We start from the raw sequence: 17,028 nt of genomic DNA, 5'->3' as shown, positions 1-17,028 counted from the left end.
AACGTTAAGCGTGCGGACCCTACGGGTTCGAGAACTATGTAGACATGACCGAGACACTTCTCTGGTCAATAACCAATAGCGGAACCTAGATGCCCATATTGGCTCCTACATATTCTACGGAGATCTTTATCGGTCGAACCGCATAACAATATACGTTGTTCCCTTTGTCATCGGTATGTTACTTGCCCGAGATTCGATCGTCGGTATCTCAATACCTAGTTCAATCTCGTTACCGGGAAGTCTCTTTACTCGTTCCGTAATACATCATCCCGCAACTAACTCATTAGTTGCAATGCTTGCAAGGCTTAAGTGATGTGCATTACCGAGTGGGCCCAGAGATACCTCTCCGACAATCGGAGTGACAAATCCTAATCTCCAAATACGCCAACCCAACAAGTACCTTCGGAGACACCTGTAGAGCACCTTTATAATCACCCAGTTACGTTGTGACGTTTGGTAGCACACAAAGTGTTCCTCCGGTAAATGGGAGTTGCATAATCTCATAGTCATAGGAACATGTATAAGTCATGAAGAAAGCAATAGCAACATACTAAACGATCAAGTGCTAAGCTAACGGAATGGGTCAAGTCAATCACATCATTCTCCTAATGATGTGATCCCGTTAATCAAATGACAACTCATGTCCATGGCTAGGAAACTCAACCATCTTCGATTAACGAGCTAGTCAAGTAGAGGCATACTAGTGACACTATGTTTGTCTATGTATTCACACATATACTAAGTTTCCGGTTAATACAATTCTAGCATGAATAATAAACATTTATCATGATATAAGGAAATAAATAATAACTTTATTATTGCCTCTAGGGCATATTTCTTTCACATATTTGGGCCTAAGGGAATGCATTGTGGAGTAGTTATTAGATGATGGGTTGCTAGAGTGATAGAAGCTTAAACCCTAGTTTATGCGCTACTGGATCCATATGTTTAATGCTATGGTTAGATTTTATCTTAATACTTTTCTCGTAGTTGCGGATGCTTGCGAGGGAGTTAATTAGGTTTGTTCAAGTAAGAACATCACCCAAGCACCAGTCCACCAACATATCAAATTATCAAAGTAGCGAATGCAAATAAAACCAACATGATGAAAGTGGCTAGATGAAATTCTCGCGTGCCCTCAAGAACGCTTCATTATACGAGACCGTTTTGGCTGTCCTTTGCTACAAAAAGGATTGGGCTACCTTGCTGCACTTTATTTACCGTTACTATTACTTGCTCGCTACAAATTATCTTGCTATCAAACTACTTGTTACCGACAATTTCAGTGCTTGCAGAAATTACGTTGCAAAAAATCACTTATCATTTTCTTCTGCTCCTCGTTGGGTTCGACACTCTTACTTATCGAAAGGACTATGATTGATCCCCTATACTTGTGGGTCATCAGCGGGAAATGCCCTTTTAGCGTCCTCGTCGGCTGGAGACCGATGCCTATCATGGTGATGGGACTTGGACTTATTAGTACGTCGGGAAGCCGTACTACCCAGATTGCTGGAAGTTGCGATATGACTCTTGGATTGCTGGAACATGCATGAAGACTTCCCATCTGTCATCGACATGATCAAGCCGACTTCGATGAGGGGACGACGGCATCGACACGTTGACGGCTCGTTCTACTGGTAGTAGTGGTTGTCCGGTGGTATAGAGATCTGAATGTAAATTTTGTTATGTTTAAGGTGCTTTGTACTTTTGATGAACTTTTATGATATATCCAAATCTTTTCTTATATCATATAGGTGTGCAATTGAGGGTATTCAACTTAAACAGTGAACCATTGATACAAACTGTAGATGTACCTCTGTATAGGACAATTAATGTGGGGTGGAGGTAGTAGAAAATTGTTCTATACAATTCTAGCTAAACAGATTTCTCCCCTCAATTTTATCACAAAATATAAATAGACAGACTTGAACCTACGGACAATTCTACACTTTTCTATTTTGTAGGGGTCTATTTGTAAAGTTTCCAGGATAGTTGTGTTTTTTTGGCCGGTCTTTTAGTTTCCACGTGTGTTCGGCTATGTAACTTTATTTTCTATCAGTGAAATGAATTACATGGTTGCTCTAAAAAAGCGCACTTTGATAAAGTCCAAACTCCTTTTGCTCATATTTATTTTTCAATCACTCTGCAAATCAAGTATACGATAAAATTTCCCTAAAATAAAAGTAGACGGTAGGATTCCTGAAAAAGAGAAAAGGCCGAGGACGAGCAGGCGAAAAAACCCCTAAGACCTCCCTCAGAAAAAAAGAAAACTAGACCAGGTCCACTGCCAAGCGACCCAACCCCGTCCCCGTACAGTCGAGCCGTCCAGATCGCTGCCGCCCCAGACTCTCCGCCCCCAAATCTCGCCCGGAGAAAAGAGAGCTTTCGCGGCGATGGCGGCGGCCGGCGGCACCTCCTCCGACGATGTCCCCGTCATCCAGGCGGAGAACCTCACCAGCAACGTCAGGTCCATCCTCTACAGGTACGCGCCTCTCCCCCCCTCCCTTCCGCGCTCCCCCCCTCTCTCCCCGATGGGTTCGACGGTGGACTCGATCTGATCTGGACTCTGGGGGTGTGCTCAGGTTAGGATTTTTTTTAGCTTGTTCAGGTTTGATCTGAGCGTATCTCGTGGATCATTAGCGTAATTGTTGGACGCCGGATGATTCACTGCAAGTATTGGAGGGAAGGGACGAGGGGACTGGATCTTTATTTTTCGTTTTTGATTGAGCAAGGGGATGACGACTTAGGAATTAGTGGTTTCTCCTGGAACTATGATGTGCTAATACAACTTTACACATTGAATTGGAACTTCTGGTAGCTGGGTGGTGGACTGGTTTGAAAGGATTTGCTTTGATTTTCCTGCTAGGTTGAGACAGCCTTAAAATTGTTGAACAGCAAAGCTAAACGGGCGAAGTGATTCGATCTGGTGGGCATGCCTCCTAGATTTTAGATCCACTAGGTGTACCTAGTTTTCAAGTGGAGGGGGTATAGAAGTGATGCTCTTGTTGGTTCCCTATATGCTTGAGACTCGTATGGAAAGCTGTTTAGACAATGCAATTTCAGTTCAGTAACTATTTTAACTTGTTTGGTTGGCGGTGGTCATACATAATACTGTAGTAACAGGCTTCAAGCACTGGTTGTTTTCTGTGTAATGATACGCTATCCAGTTTCCTGTTTCCAATTTGTTGATAACACCTTTTCGACTAGAAGGAATTACCCTAGACGTTTCGCTTATCTGCTATTTAACCAAACAGGGTTTGTCGTGAGCATGATGATTTGTTCGTTTTACAGCCGGACTTTCTTGTCGATCATCAGTGGAGTAGTTGCTGGTATCTGGGGGTTCACGGGTCTGACGGGCTTCGTCTTCTACTTTCTGATAATGTTGGTAGCTTCTATTGGGCTCTTGGCAAAGTCGAAGTTCTCAGTCCACACGTACTTCGATAGTTGGAGCAGGATTTTGGTTGAAGGCGTTTTGGCCGGCCTTATGGTAAGTATTGTTGCCATCATGAGTATTCTGTGGTTTACACCCTAACTGCATAAACATTTTGACCCTTGGATGCTATTTTATATACTGTTGAAATATGTCATGTACAAAGTACAAACACTATTACCCGTCTTTGGTTTTAGTCTAAACTAATTTAGGAAGTTATTGAACATTTAGTTGGATCCAGATGAGTTCTTATTTGGTACGGCTGTCAAAAAACCTGAAGTTGGGACTAGGAGTATACAAGTATATACAACTCTAATTGCCACTATGTTCAAAGACTGGTTGTAGCTTTAGATAATCCAGTAGGGCCACAACCATGAATAATAGTGAAACTTGGGAGGATTATTATTATCTAGTAAGGTATCTATGTTGTAGTTAGGTGGCGTTTGGTTCGGGGGCAAGTATAGGGTGTTTAAGGATATCACCAGCCAAGTAGGGCCACAACCATGAATAATAGTGAAACTTGGGAGGATTATTATTATCTAGTAAGGTATCTATTTTGTAGTTAGGTGGCGTTTGGTTCGGGGGCAAGTATAGGGTGGCTAAGGATATCACCAGGCACCTGGTTAGGGATAGCCACTTTTTTGCTGTTTGGTTGGGTGAGATTAGATGGATTGGATAGCCATTTGTTGTTGTTTGGCTGTAAGGATGAAAAATGGATAGGTTGATGCGATGACCTCTTTGCTAAGAGGGGGCGAGATCACCCCCATACGTGTAATTTCAACTTTATTTTTGACATGCACAGAATTAACTTAAAACAATGAAATTGGAAGTTCCTAGTAGGCATCATACTAATTAACCCGAAAAAGGGTAACATTTGTCCATCTGAAGCTTAGGGAACCTATGAAGTAGATCCTGTAGTGGCAGAGATGCAGTCACCATTCTTAAAGCTCAAAACGAGCTCATACACATTGAGCAGAAAACACAAACTAGTGAGCATTCCAGATTTCAGCAAGGCCGCACACAAAGTTCCAATTTTTTGTTTGTATTTGCACTAATCAATATACCGAGAAGATTAGGCAATGAATGGGGAAAGACTGAAGGGAGGTGCGCTAGCGAGTCTGAGATAAGTGAGATAACTCTTCGGGTGGTGAGGACCTGAGCCTGGTTGCCCTCATCCGGCATTTTTTGCCGGCTCCGCTCAACCAGCTTTTGACAGAATATTCCTAGTATCTTGGTTGCCACTATCCCTTCCATCCCGCAAAACAAACATGTGGTATCCTTAAAAAAACTGGCTATCCCTTAACCAACTAGGGATGGCCACTCACATCCTTTGATAGGTGTTGCAAAATGATCCAAACACATCTGTTTATTCTACTCAATTGCCATATGTATTCTTTATGTTCTCGTTTTCAAGTTTATCTTCTAATATTTGCTCATTACAATGAGCTTTTGCTTTGTGTGATGTTCTGACATTGTGAATTTTTGATTTGCAGTCCTTCGTGCTGTTCTGGACGTATCCTTGATTAATTAATGTTCTACTCTTTATTTGTCAACAGTTACTTAATTTGAACCCATCCTCTTTTAACTGCTTCTATGTTGATATATTCTTGCTTGAGTTCATCCTTAACACTTCCCAGATTTGCGTACGATATCGTCCACATTTTCTGAGTTCTGATGGAAGGAGAGTCTGATGAACACAGCAACATGTTGGATCTTCTGATGGAAGGAGCTAATGTCAGATGAACCAAGCATATGCAAGACTTCCCCTTAACATGATGGAACAATGGAGTCTCCTCTTTATCCATTTTTGTTTGTTATAGTTACGGCTACTGTCTAGTGTGATGAACTGCAACAATGTGTATGCCAATCTGATGGCTGGTGTATCAGATATCACAGTGTAAACAAAACACTTGAATTCATTTACTGATGTCGTAGGTTCCCCGGCGATCCAAACCATTTATGTTGCTTCATTTCCTGCGTTCATGTTGTTGGATGACCTGCGATGAAAACACTATTCAGCTTATAGGCATGGCTACTAAAATGCGTCCTCATCTGGTGTGTAAAATTCGTTTTACTTAATTTGTAAGACAATTTATAATCTGTCTTGTGTTTTCACCATTGGTTTTCACCCCTGTTGTCAAACTCTTGTGTTTTTTGAGTTGATTTGAATTATTTTTCAATATTTTTCTTTTTTTGAGTGATATTTTTCAATATTTGTTTGAGTTGATTTTCAATATATTTTTGTGAGATGCATAAACATAATGGGCTCATTGGGCCTGGGTTTACTATATGGGCCTAAGTCCAGATCCAAAGTCGCAGGCCATGGTTTCATTTCCAAAACCCAATTCCCACAGAGCATCGCTCCCTCTGGCCCCAGAACCCTAACCTCCCTCCCCACCATGGCCTCCTCCCTCCTCCGCTCCGGCCAGCGCCTCCTCCGCCACCACCGCGGCCGCCTCCCCGCGGCCTTCTCCACGGCGGCCGCCGAGGAGCTCATCGACGTGCGCAAGCTGCCCACCGACTACGACCCCTCCACCTTCGACCCGACCGCGCCGCCGTCCCGCCCGCCGCCCTCCGACCGCGTCTGGCGCCTCGTCGACGACGTCTCCGCCCTCACCCTCGCCGAGGCCGCCGAGCTCTCCGCCCTCCTGCTCCGCCGCCTCGACATCCCCTCCGCGCCGCCCATCGCCATCCTCAACTCCGCCGCGGGCCTCGGCGGCGGCGGCGCGGCGGCCGCCGGCGCGGCCGGCGACAAGCCGGCGGCCGCGGCCGAGAAGACGGTCTTCGAGCTGCGGCTGGACTCGTTCGACGCGGCGAGCAAGATCAAGGTGATCAAGGAGATCCGGACGTTCACCGACCTCGGGCTCAAGGAGGCCAAGGAGCTGGTGGAGAAGGCCCCCGCCGTGATCAAGGGAGGGTTGTCCAAGGAGGAGGCCGAGAAGATCGTCGAGCGGATGAAGGCCCTCGGCGCCAAGGTCGTCATGGACTGATCGGCCCCTGCATTTCGAGGTGAGATGAGATCTCTCTCGTGGAATTGTAAGCTCAGATTAGCTTGAGCCGGCACATGGATGACTTGCTGTAGTGAAATTGTGGAGAAACTGATGGCCCTGTTGCCTATATACTGTAGTTTTTACCTAGAATGTTGCATTACACATCAATCACATTCCATTATGATGCAATGCATGACATTTGATCACATTGTTTTGCTGTGATCCTAGTAACCCTTGCTGTTTAATTGCAACTGCACATTTCTGGATTTACAACTGTCCATTTTATTCAGCAAGTCGAGTTATCGATTTTAGACGTAGATGCAAATGTGGTCTACTTTCTGCCGTGCTCTGCTCTGCCTTGAATGAAACTGAATCCTTGTGTGTTGGTGTGCTTAGTTTTCTTATCCACGGCACATCCCAAATGCCGGGTTCCACTATTCCATAGAACAAATAAAGTATTGTGCAATATGTATGAAAATTTAAATCTGCTGTTCTTATCTGCAGGTACTGCTGAATGTATGAACCATATGATTACCATGGCTGAGTGCTGCGAGCATTGCGGGACTGTCGGTGTCAATTGAACTTTTCAGGCTCGAAGGTTTTCATAATGCTGGATTCTCTTAGTTGCCTTCACTCCTATTTTGTTGATGAATTTTCTGTCTAACACGAAATGTGGAATAAAATGTTCTAAAAATCAGATAAGAAGCATGCACTGAAATGACTCGTGACTGCAATTGAGTTGCCTTTTGTTAGTTTTGGAAACTCAAGTTACACTTTGGCTGGCATGCATTTGGTTCCTTGTTAGAAGTACTGTGGTGCGCTGGAGCCCAACCTTTGCTCTGTGATCTACCTGTGTTGTGGCAAACAAATTCAAGTTTGGTGTAATGTGTTGGCCAGTTAACAAAGTACATATTTGTACACTGGATTGTTATGCAGTTATAAAACACATGGTCAACAGATTGTTACCACACATTTGAGTTTCTGATATCATGCTCCTGGCTACCAACTATGAGCGCCACTAGTCTCCAGTTCTCCAGCAAATTCTTCTCTTTATGTATACATTAACATCTCTCGAAGCAAAAAGGAGAAACATAATCCCCTCCACAATGCCAAGGATGCTTTTGTTGTTCCTTTTGTTGTTTCATGTGGAGTAGCTAGCCTGAGATAGGGTTCAAAGCAGCCTGGCATTGATATGCAGGGTTCAAAACAGTCTGAGAGGCAGAAAACGTGGGTTCAACTGAACAAGAGCTGCCTCCCAGATTGTTCAGATGCTAGCTACTTCGACATGAAACAACACAAGGATGAAGACGTACTAATCTGCTGCTGCTGTAATTATCACTGTAATTATCCTTACACGACCACGCGTACGCGTCTGCCTGATGTTGTTCAACTATCGCTGTCTCACTTATTCCCTTAACATCCAATCCCACTCCTGTAGGAAACAATCATCAATGCTGAACTGGGTGATTAATTGATCTTCTGCTGATTGGTTCAACACCTGCAGGTCAACCCAAGAGAGTGTTATTTTAGGTAACCAACCACCCATAAGAGGTCAAATAAGTATGAAGGACGCACCATAAGTGGGCACCTACTCCGAGGAAACAATTTAATTAGAGACCAAGACCTAATAATAAGAAAACAAATGACTAATGCTTCAGTGTAGCGTCATATTGTTTACTAAATGTAACCAATTCAACCAATCAACAAACACAACTTGCCTCCTAACCACGCTCCTCATCCTTACTTGGTTGCCCCCTGCCCATCTGGACCAGCTAATCTCTGATCTCCTTTCTTGGTGTGGTATCTCTGGGCTCTGGCGACTCCGTTCTTCAATGCGGTTGAACAAGAGGTGGTTGTTGATTTCTGTGAAGGTTTGTTCTTTTTTCTCTCCCTTGGGTTGAGCTTTTGAATTGAATATTATGCTTTTTCTGGTCTGAGTGAGTTCTTGGTCTATTGTTGTTGGTCCAGGGTTGAGATCGAGATAGCTTGCATTTGGTTGCTGAAATCTTGGGTGCATTGTTGGCCGGGGGATCTCGATCCGTGGTGCGTCGCTCTCCTGTCCTGCAGATTGGTCGAGCCAACTACAGTTCTTATTTACCTCACATCGCAGCAGGTAAATCTTTTGAGCTAGTTTTAATGTCTCAATAGCTTGTTCACGGATGGTTATTAAAAAGCTTTAATTTTCGCCTCTCTTAGCGATGGGCTAGTCGGCTTGTGGGCATCCAGGAACTGGTGGTCTGTTGAGTGGGTGTGCCTTGCTAAACAGAGTTGACTTTAGAAAGATGTAGACGCTACCAAAGATGGACCAGATCCAGACGTTTCAAGTCTGAACGTGTGTGGCACAAACCAAAGGTAATGTCTTGCATACTTACACGAAATCAAGTTGTGGCTGATGTGCTTAAGTGTTTTCGTACTAAGAGATGCCAACGAAAATTAACATGGCAGATCGAGCGACTGTGATGGAGACCGTGGTGAGCGCCTCCCATGGCGCCGTGCAGATACTATTGGGGAAGCTCGGCAACGTCCTTGCCACCAAATACGCGCTTCTCAGTGGTGTTCGCGGGGAGATCCAGGAGCTCAAGGACGAGCTCGAGAGCATGACCGCCTGCCTCCTCGAGCTCGCAGATGGCGATGATCACAACGAACAAGTAATGCAAATGCTAGTAGATGGATCCTTTTGAACTGAACCTTTTGATAGCAAGGAAATCATGCCTCTTGTAATGAGATGAGACAAAACCCTGGCATGATTAACTGATGTGCTCATTCATATACGTGCAGACTAGGACTTGGATGAAACAAGTGAGGGAAGTCGCGTTCGATGTGGAGGACTGTATGGACAGGTTCTGCCATCACCTCAGCGAGCACCATGGAAACCGTAAAGGACTCCTCGAATACCTCCATAGGATGTTCAACATGGTGCGGACATTGAGGGTGCGGCACACAGTGGCCACCGATATCCAGGGCCTCAAATCTCGTGCCCAGAAAGTGAGCGAAAGGAGGCGCAGGTATGATCTAGGCGAGTCGGCAGGACGGTCAAGCAAAGCGCTTGATTCTTCTTCGTACAGCCACCATGACAATCTGGACCGCTGGCTGCCAGCAATCCATGGTGACGGGTCTGGGCTAGTCGGGATGGACAACATGACTCATGCCGTGGTGAGGCTGCTCAGTGAGAAACGCCAGGCGGCGGCAGGTCCCCGAGTGCTGTCCATAGTGGGTTTCGGTGGCCTCGGCAAGACCACCCTTGCCACGACCATCTACAGCACTCCAAAGTTGGGTGGCATCCAGTGCCGCGCTTTCATTCCGGTGTCCCAAACATATGATTTCCGTTCTCTTCTCGAGTCCGTGCTGAAGCAGCTTTCGACTTTGGCCGACAGTGATAAAGATGACGATCCCCTCCGGAACATTAAAAAATGGACCATAAGCGACTTGGTTGACAAGATCAAACAATGTTTGAAGCGTAAGAGGTACATAATTAAGCACTTTTATTACTATTCTCTCGTTTAATTAGTTTCCTCTTATGCCATACCCCCTCTGTTTGAAAAATCCAATGTTATAGTTTTGTCTTCAAGCGAAACTTCTTTCAGTCTGACCAAGTTTATATAAAATGTGGAGATTACAATTTTCCACCTGTCCGCAGTGGCAATTACAAGAATCTACTTGCTTTATTTCAGTTCGCAAAAGTTGAAGCTCCATTAGCATTATTTACATATTTCATATTTGCACCTCCGTTTTGTTTTCTGCCAGCTCTAGTGTTAAGTGAATGAGAAAGCGACCATATTTCCCATCTCTCTCTCTCTCTCTCTTCATCATCTTGTTCCTCCATTTCAACGAAGGGGCCGAGGGAGCTTTTAGGCTCGGCTTGGAGCTCTCTGTAGCTCGGCCCCAAGAAGAAAATAGGCCGAGCCGAGTTGGCATGGTACGCTTGTTTGTGCTTCATGCCTAGCCTGGGCTTGATCCTGCCCAGCAGTTTGTGGCCTGATCTAACCCATCTAAGATCTAACCCATCTAAAACGACAGACAGAGGGGGAGGGGAATAAGAACGACAACCGAACTAAGGCTGTCCTATTCCTTCCGTAAGCCGGCAGGAGGCGCACCCCCTTGCATGCTCACATGGCTATATGGGCCGGCCCATTGAGGCTTTTTTCTTTGTCCTCCCCACAGGTGTAGGGCAGGTTCTTTAGAACCCTGGACCGTGTTTTTCTTCCTTTTTCTGCGTTTTATCTGTTTATTTCTTTGGCTATTCCATTTTCTGGTTTTCAATTTAAAAAATATTCTTGAACATTTTTTGAAATCCGGGTACATTTTTTTAATTTGTGAACATTTTTAAATTCAGGAACTTTTTTCTCTCTCTATATATATATATATTAAATTTGTATTTTATTGAAATTTGGGGAACATTTTCTAAACTCATGATTTTTTTTCAAATTTGGAAAATTTTAAAATTCTTGAACCATTTTTAAATTACATAACATTTTTTGAAATTCCATAACTCTAAACCGGTCCGGCCAGCCTCCTCTTCTCAAATTAATACAAACCTACCGAATGGGCTGGCCCACTACGCTGTACTCCGGTACGCGATTGCTCAGTATTCTATGCTTTACACACGGGAGGTCCCGCCGAACTAGCCCATATGTATCTATTCCTTGGATGACCGCCTACTACGCACCAACGTTTACGAGTCGAGGAGTCGAGGAGTCGTTCGAAGGTTGAGACTCATAGACTAATCATGACTAGTCTAGACTACAACTGGACTAGTCGACATGGTACTGTAGTTCACAACTTGCAGTAATCAATTACTAAAACATAGTATTAATATGTAATATATACTATAAAAAGTGCAAGCGTCAATTTGTCCTGCAGATTAGGCCAATAAGCATATTTCCATGTTGGATCCTTGCTCCTCGTTGGCTTCTTGCAGGATCCTTCGATGGATCATATTGCTCATTGGCCTGACCTGCAGCTTCTGAATACACTACTTGAGATATTTCCAGCGTAGACATTGCAGTTCAGACCTAAAGATCTTGAAACTGAAGCAAACAAAACGAAATAAGGAAGAGGGCAGGGGGTAAAAATCGAATCAAAGAAGGCAAGAAGAGAAGGGAGAAATTACTTTGCTAGGATGCTTGCTTGCTGCAACCTGAGGGACGAGCGGATCCAGTAGCCAGAAGACAGCACAGGGAGGGAGACCGTAGGGGGGCAGATCCAGGGAGAGCAGAAGCAATGGAGGGAAAGGGCCAGAGCAGAGGAGCGCAGGGGAAAGGGCCAGAGCAGAGGAGCACAGGGGAAAGGGCCAGAGCATAGGAGCGCAGATCCATGGAGAGCAGAAGCAACGGTGGGAAAGGGGCAGGGTGGCTGGCTCCCAATCCCTAATTTTTCTTAAAAAAATTGAGTCGAACGACTCAAGGTGCACGACTAGTCTAGGACTAGTCCTTCGACTCCTCGACTCAGCGAACTAGTCTACACGAGATTTCTAGTCGACACCCAGAATGCGACTCATAGACTAGTCTAGCGACTAGTCTCGACTAGTCCCTCGACTCGTAATCACTGCTACGCACGCATTGGGCCTGTCCAACGACTGTTGCCGGCCTGCCTCCAACCCGCACGCATTGGCAACAGTATGCAGCTCCACAGCCACAACAGTAGAATACAATAGACTTAAGAAAAGACGATTAATATGGCCAGTAACTACAAGTATGCTCTTTAGGATTTCTTAGCTTTGGAATCAATGGTTATGTTATCATAACTTATTGTTGCTACAATCTCTCGTTCTACTTGTAGCGGCAAGCTATCCGCAATAAATCCATCTTCTATTCTATTTTGAGCCTTGACTTGATAATTTCAAACCAGAAGAATCACCATCATCAGAACATCACCAATCAATTTGTTTTAACTGAATTTTACATTGCTTCTTCAATCCTTTGATCCTTCCTCCAGTAGTTGACCACGTAGCTCATCGACTGACCGGCAACAAAGGCAGCAACGGTGGCCGGTGGCATGCAGATTGGATGAAGGCTGTTGCACATGGCCATTGGCAGCTGGCGCAGGGAACCGGCGGGCGGCGGTTGTTGGTAGCGGATTCTTGACTGAATGCGTCGATTTTATCGGGCTATCAAATATCAACTGAGAAGGGGAATTTAGGGAGGCCTAAACGCCATGGAAACGAGTCGGCAAAGAACGAGAGCTTCTGTTGATTTGGGAGAGGAGACAAGCACATTATATCATACTTAAATCGTACTGAACGAGCGTGAGACTAATGAGACCGTGAGAGGCTGTCATCCCTCAATGCATCGGGCTGGGAAAGTGCGGAGTCTTGGACTAGGCCAGAATGCATGGTAGTACAATTTTTTACACATTTGGAAGAGGGGGGGGGGGGGGGGGGGGGGGATTCACCGGTGCTTCCTCCCCAACTAAGGCCGTCGGCATCCGGGATCCTTCAGCCATCTTCCTATTCTCTCCTTCCCACGTCGCCCCACCAAGGCTACATGGCGTCATGTCACCCCAGGCTCGCGAGCTGGCCTGAGTTGGCTCAAGCCTATGCCGACTCTGATCCGAGCTCCTCTAGTTGCCTCGCCGGTGCTTCTGAGCCAAGCCGAGCTGGCTTGCCAATAGCGAGCCAAATACTGGCTTGGTTTTGCTCGTGTCCAGCCGACCAGCCCTACCCATCTCAGCCAAGGCTGGTAGTGGCGTTGAGCATGCTTGAGCTCAAGGCCTTGACCGAGCATGCCACATTTTGAGGACGAGATCTGGAGGCAGTGGTGTAACAAGTAGTTTTGAAATAGCATTAACTTGTTAGATAATTAGTGTTAATTATATATACTCCCTCCATTCCAATGAATAAGGCACACACGTAGTTCAAAATTGAACTTTGACCAAGAATTATGCCAATAATGCATGCAGTTTCGAACAAATTCAACAATATAACTTTTGTCACATATAACTCACATTTGGTTGGTCCAATTTATGGTCAAAGTTTAATTTTGAAATGCGTGCTAGCCTTATTCATTGGAATGGAGGGAGTAGAAAAAAAATGAATTTTTGAAGGGGTGCCACGTGTGTGTGCTAGGCACAGAACCAACAGATCTATGACCTTAACAGTAAAGCGAACACATAAAGCAAAAATAGGATGAACAGATTTATTTATTATCAAATTTATTACGAGATGAGATTATAGGCAACTAGGTAGGAGTATCAACTATCAAGTAACAAGCCAGTACACAACTCCCACATGCATGTCCTAGCATGGAATCCCTGTCCCTGCTCGATTCTTGTTACTAGTCTACTCATAAGAATGTGGGTCTTTTTTTAGGTACCTGATCGTTCTGGATGACGTTTGGCAAGCAGCTGCATGGGATCAGCTAAAGGTAGCTTTTCCTCATGATAATGGTGAAGAGGGCAGCATATTAATTACTACACGCAGTCACGAGGTGGCAAAAAATTGCTGCACCTCTCCCAATGATCCTGTCTATGAAATGAAGCGGTTACAGATGGATGATTCAGAGAAGCTATTCTTCAAGACGGTCTTTGAGTCAGGGAAATGTCCGAACGACCTGCTGAAAGTCTCCAATGCCATTTTGGCAAGGTGCAACGGTCTACCTCTAGCTATAGTGAGCATAGGACGAATGCTAGCTCGGAGGCAAAACAAGACATCGGCAGAGTGGCAAACAGTACGTGATAGGCTGGGTTCTGAACTGGAGATAAACCCCACTTTAGAGGGAATGAGACGGATACTTGCTCTGAGCTACAATGATCTGCCATACCATCTGAAAGCATGTTTCTTATACCTGTGTGCTTTCCCTGAGGATTTTGAGGTCAGAAGAGGCTCTCTGATTAGACGGTGGGCAGCCGAAGGCTTAATCTCTGGAAGGTATGGTCACAGTTTGGAAGAGATTGCTCAGAATTATTTGGATGAGTTTGTCAGTAGAAACATCGTCAGCCCTGAACAGATTGGCTGTAGTGGCAAGATTAAGAGTTGTAAAGTCCACGACATAATGCTAGAAGTTATCACCGCTAAATCTGTCAAGGAAAATTTCATCTCGTTCCTAGGGAGCAGTCAATACAACACAACAGCAGGCCATGACAAGGTACGAAGGCTCTCCATCCATCCTGGTGTCGCCAAGGAGCAGATAACCTTTTCCAGTAAGAACATAGTCCATACCCGTTCACTGACAATTCTGGACAGGATTGAGAAACCTGTACCCATCAAATTTGCTGAGTTGACACTTTTAAGGGTTTTAGATCTTGAAGGATGTGGATGGTTAAGCGATAAGGATCTCAAGGACATTTGCAAACTGTCTCTGCTGAGATACCTCAGCCTTAGAAAGACAACCATATCCCAACTACCTAATGCAGTAGGGAAACTTAAAGAATTGGTGACACTGGATGTAAGGGAAACTCCTGTCGTCGAGTTTCCCAAAGGTATCACTCGGCTCCAGAATCTGAAGCATCTACTTGTAGGCCGTTATGCATATTACACAAGGACACGAAGTGTCAAGCGTTTTGGGGGGAAACGTGGAGCGAAGGTACCACTTGGATTAGGGAATATGGTTGCCCTCCAGAGAATCTCTCATGTAGACATCTCTACACAGAAAAGCTCCTGTGCAATGCATGAACTGGAAAAATTGCGGCAGTTAACCAGACTTTGTGTAATCAACAAGAATGAAGCAAAGTTTTGGAAACCCTTTGCCAAGTCTTTGAATGTGCTTAGCAACTCTCTTCGTTATCTAATGGTCCTGGATGGTTCAGAGAAAGGCGAGGAGCTGGAATTTTTAGTACGCCTAAAGGCCCCCCCTCTGTTTCTGCAGAGCCTGCATTTGGGGGGACGGCTAACTAAGCTGCCTGACTGGGTATCATCGCTCAACAACTTGGCCAGTCTGTCGCTTCGAGAGACTCACCACTTGGCGGAGGATTCCTTTGAGGTTCTAGGGAAGCTCCCCAGTCTTGTTTCTCTCAAGCTATACTTCAGGGGATATGCTGGGAGTGCCTTATGTTTTGAAGAGGACAGTTTTCCCCGACTGAAGCAATTGGTTGTGGATAATCAGGAATATCTCCAGGAGCTGAGCTTCCATGGGGGTTCACCCAATCTTGAGAGGCTCACATTGGCTTTCAGTAGGGTGCCCCGTGGAGGCATTAACGGCATTGAGAACCTGCTGTGCCTAAGAGAAGTTGAGTTCTTCAGTCACATTATAGATTCTACATTTAATGAGGTGTTTGAGGCGGCCAAAATACATCCAAATCGTCCGAAAGTCACCAGGGACGATCAACCTTCTACGGAAGCTGCACAAGCAAGTTCAGGTTTGCATTTGGTTCTTTCTTCTTCCGGCCCTATACTTTGTTTATAACAACAACCTTCTTCTGACCCCAAACATTTTACCCATTATGTGTCAATTATGCAGGGGTGGGGTACAGTGAGCAGCAGTCAACCAACCAGCAGGTGGATAGGCCTGCACTTCGGCGTGAAGAAGATGACGAGGCAGCGCCAGCTTGGCGTCTGCTGCCTTCTAAGTGTCCTCTGGCTTATATACTGTAATTTGTATAACTGCGTCCTCTGTATTTCCTGAACTTAGGTTGAACGGTCGATTGTTGCGCCAGGTTTTTTGTCCCATAGGTTGTATTATTACAAGTGGTAGTACAACTAGTGGGTTTTCCTGGCGTGCATCAAACTCGAATGCCTATTTTGTTTTTACTTTATACATTGTCTTGGTAATGAAATTTGATTGTTGCCTAGTTAAACAAAAAGGTCTCCTCCAGTCCAGTTATATGCAGAATTTTGGTGAATGAATCTAGCTTGTGGTGTGAACCTAAAAGACCTAGTTAAGCGCTGGTGCTGTTGCGTAAACAAGCAGTAAGATAATTTGTTCTGGGGGGATCCCCACTGCTTTCAGCAAAATTGTCAAGACACAGGTAGAAGAATAGCGGAGGCGCTTTAGCACTACCACTTGTGCAATTTGACCTTGATTTGGCAGGAAGTTTCTTCAGAAGGAGCACATACAAAGCAGTTGTGGACTGCAGGGGACAGCAACAAGGCAAGAGATGTGTTTTCAGGTACAGGACTATGATGAATCGATAGGCTGATATCAGTCAGTATGAAGATCTGTCGACACGCTTCCGCCGTAAGGAGTGGCAAACTGTAGACATATCCCTGAGACACTCTGGAACAAACATACTAGGATTGGTTATCTGGAATTTACTTTTAAGCCAATATGCAGTCTGCATTGCTGTATGTGCATCACAGCCATTGGTCTGACTGAGTTCTTAATCTATTATTGTTGTTCCAGACTTGAGATCCAGCCAGCTTGCATTTGATTGTGGAAGTCTTATTTACCTGCAGATCGACCGCGCCAACTACAGTTCTTATTCACCTGGCATCACAGCAGGTAAATCTTATTTACCAACAGACTGTTCAACTATCGGTATCTCCATTTTCAGCTTAACATCTCACTCCTATAAGAAACAATCATCAGTGCTGAACTGGGTGATTAGTTTATCTCTGCTGATTGGTTCAGCATCTGCAGATCAACCCAAGAGAGTGTTATTTTAAGTCACTAACCACCCATAAAACGCGACAGATATGGAAGGACGCACCATCCATGAAAAATAAGTGAGCACCTA

The 17,028-nt window shown here is 44.9% G+C and overlaps 3 protein-coding genes across 3 annotated transcripts; all 3 read left to right on the top strand.

Annotated features, from left to right (window-relative positions):
- Nucleotides 1–2,245: 2,245 nt before the first annotated feature.
- Nucleotides 2,246–5,400, top strand: LOC109754776 (uncharacterized). Its single transcript, XM_020313677.3, has 4 exons — nucleotides 2,246–2,482; nucleotides 3,292–3,487; nucleotides 4,924–4,943; nucleotides 5,068–5,400. The coding sequence occupies exons 1-4, from the start codon at nucleotides 2,394–2,396 to the stop codon at nucleotides 5,096–5,098; spliced, it is 336 nt and encodes a 111-aa protein (XP_020169266.1). The 5' UTR covers nucleotides 2,246–2,393; the 3' UTR covers nucleotides 5,099–5,400.
- Nucleotides 5,401–5,829: 429 nt separating this feature from the next.
- Nucleotides 5,830–7,182, top strand: LOC109754778 (uncharacterized). The gene is made up of 2 exons (XM_020313679.4): nucleotides 5,830–6,439; nucleotides 6,925–7,182. Exon 1 carries the CDS (start codon nucleotides 5,830–5,832, stop codon nucleotides 6,418–6,420), a length of 591 nt encoding a protein of 196 aa, XP_020169268.1. The 3' UTR covers nucleotides 6,421–6,439; nucleotides 6,925–7,182.
- Nucleotides 7,183–8,879: 1,697 nt separating this feature from the next.
- LOC109754777 (disease resistance protein Pik-2) lies at nucleotides 8,880–16,957 on the top strand. Its single transcript, XM_045229292.2, has 7 exons — nucleotides 8,880–9,068; nucleotides 9,199–9,884; nucleotides 13,727–15,711; nucleotides 15,813–15,850; nucleotides 16,383–16,461; nucleotides 16,695–16,793; nucleotides 16,923–16,957. Exons 1-7 carry the CDS (start codon nucleotides 8,880–8,882, stop codon nucleotides 16,955–16,957), a joined length of 3,111 nt encoding a protein of 1,036 aa, XP_045085227.2.
- Nucleotides 16,958–17,028: the final 71 nt, after the last annotated feature.

Source organism: Aegilops tauschii, chromosome 1, assembly GCF_002575655.3.
Source record: "Aegilops tauschii subsp. strangulata cultivar AL8/78 chromosome 1, Aet v6.0, whole genome shotgun sequence".
In the NCBI taxonomy this organism is placed as follows: Eukaryota; Viridiplantae; Streptophyta; class Magnoliopsida; order Poales; family Poaceae; genus Aegilops; species Aegilops tauschii.
This window is presented reverse-complemented; position numbering and strand designations above follow the sequence as displayed.